The sequence below is a fragment of the Cyprinodon variegatus genome, unplaced genomic scaffold (assembly GCF_000732505.1).
Source record: "Cyprinodon variegatus isolate N-32 unplaced genomic scaffold, C_variegatus-1.0 Scaffold1119, whole genome shotgun sequence".
In the NCBI taxonomy this organism is placed as follows: Eukaryota; Metazoa; Chordata; class Actinopteri; order Cyprinodontiformes; family Cyprinodontidae; genus Cyprinodon; species Cyprinodon variegatus.
In genome coordinates, this window is record NW_015151572.1 from 117,457 (window position 1) to 118,926 (window position 1,470).

General features: G+C 39.4%; 1 protein-coding gene across 1 annotated transcript in view; it reads left to right on the forward strand.

Moving 5' to 3' along the window:
* Window positions 1-1,470, forward strand: part of LOC107101595 (NT-3 growth factor receptor-like) — a 30,113-nt gene that overhangs the window by 3,049 nt on the left and 25,594 nt on the right. Inside the window, exon 2 of the mRNA XM_015400578.1 lies at window positions 217-288. Within this exon, the coding sequence (XP_015256064.1) occupies window positions 236-288 (53 nt within the window). The 5' untranslated portion in view covers window positions 217-235. The remainder of the gene's footprint in view (window positions 1-216; window positions 289-1,470) is intronic.

The window sequence follows — 1,470 nt, forward strand, 5'->3', positions numbered from 1 at the left end:
CTGATCATTTATTGAACCGGATGTAATAATTTTATATTTAAAGAACTTTCAGAAGTTTGAATTCTAAATATGAGCGGACTTTTCCTTTAAAAATCAGATTTATGCTCTTTTTTTGTTTGACCACTTTAGATAAAATTCTAATCCATTCATAGCTGATTCTCCTCCTCCCATGTAGATTTAATTTCTTCTTGTTTCTTTTCTCAATGCCTCTATCAGAAATCTGTCCAGGAACTATATGTTGAAGACGTTGTCCTGGCAGGTCTTTGAAGATCTGCAGCTCTCAGAACTGTAAGTAAAGTCTTGGATTTGTCCTCAATAAACTGCTGTTAGCTCACATTACCAATACTCTCTAGAGTTATCTACGCTATAGTGGTCTTCCAGTGCTTCTGCCTGGTTTGCTAACAGAGCACAGACCAGCAGTCTGATCCACACATGGTCAATATTATGCTTCGAACCTTAAAAAGTTTTATTTCCTTAAAGAAACAGAAAGTATTTGATAATTTCCCAGAATTTCCCCATTTTGGGATAACAAAGGGATTTCCTTTTCTATTCTATTCTAATTAAATCATACCGTTGTTTGGAATAAGTTCAGACAAAAGGAAGTGGGTGATTGGGGTTCATCCCTGGAATAAATTCAGAACTTCCAACAGTATGCAGATGAAGGTTACTACTCTAGTCAGCTTTGGAATAATAAAAGAATGAATGACTCAAAGGTCCATAAAATAAGTCTTAAATTCCCTAAATTGCCGGAAAAAAATCATTTGTGATCTTAGAAACAACAAAGAGGACAGGAGAGAAATCCTCTGCCTGCATTTCAACAAATTCGGACTATTAGAAACAAAGATGTCGGAGAAATCTTTCCCTTGAAATACAGCAATTGCAGAAGCAGCCATTCTAACTTCCTCTCTGTCCTTGAATGGCCCTTGGCCGGTCCCCTTAGATTCATTTTTAAACATCAATCTTTGTACTGAAATATTTTTTTTCCATCATAATTTGTGGACATTAAGATCTAAAGAGAAGCGCCATCTCCTGGTCAGACCCTGTAAGTGAAAGGGTGGAGTCAGTAAAAATGTACTGAAGGGCGGGTCACTCCAGTGGCTGGAAGTTGGCGGCCGTTTGACAGGGAAGGGCCATTTTGAATGGCTGCTACTGTAGATTGTTTAACTCTGTGGCATCATTAACTGCTTATTGTCATGATGGGATTAGGTTCCTAACCCATATGCAGAACACACACAGAGTCAGATGAAAAGTTTGACTGTTTATTAAAACAAAGACAATATTAATGTACAGATGCTGGGAAACAGATCCGGGACTGGTCACACAGGGTTCTCTGTGTCGTGTTTCAGGCTTGCAGCAGAGGGAGGGAACCAGGAGGGTCCAGAGGCTAGTAGTTGGCAGAGGGCTAAACAACAGCAGGGCTCGACTTCAGACTTATCAGTGTTCAGGTCCAGAGTTTCTTCCGATCCTCTT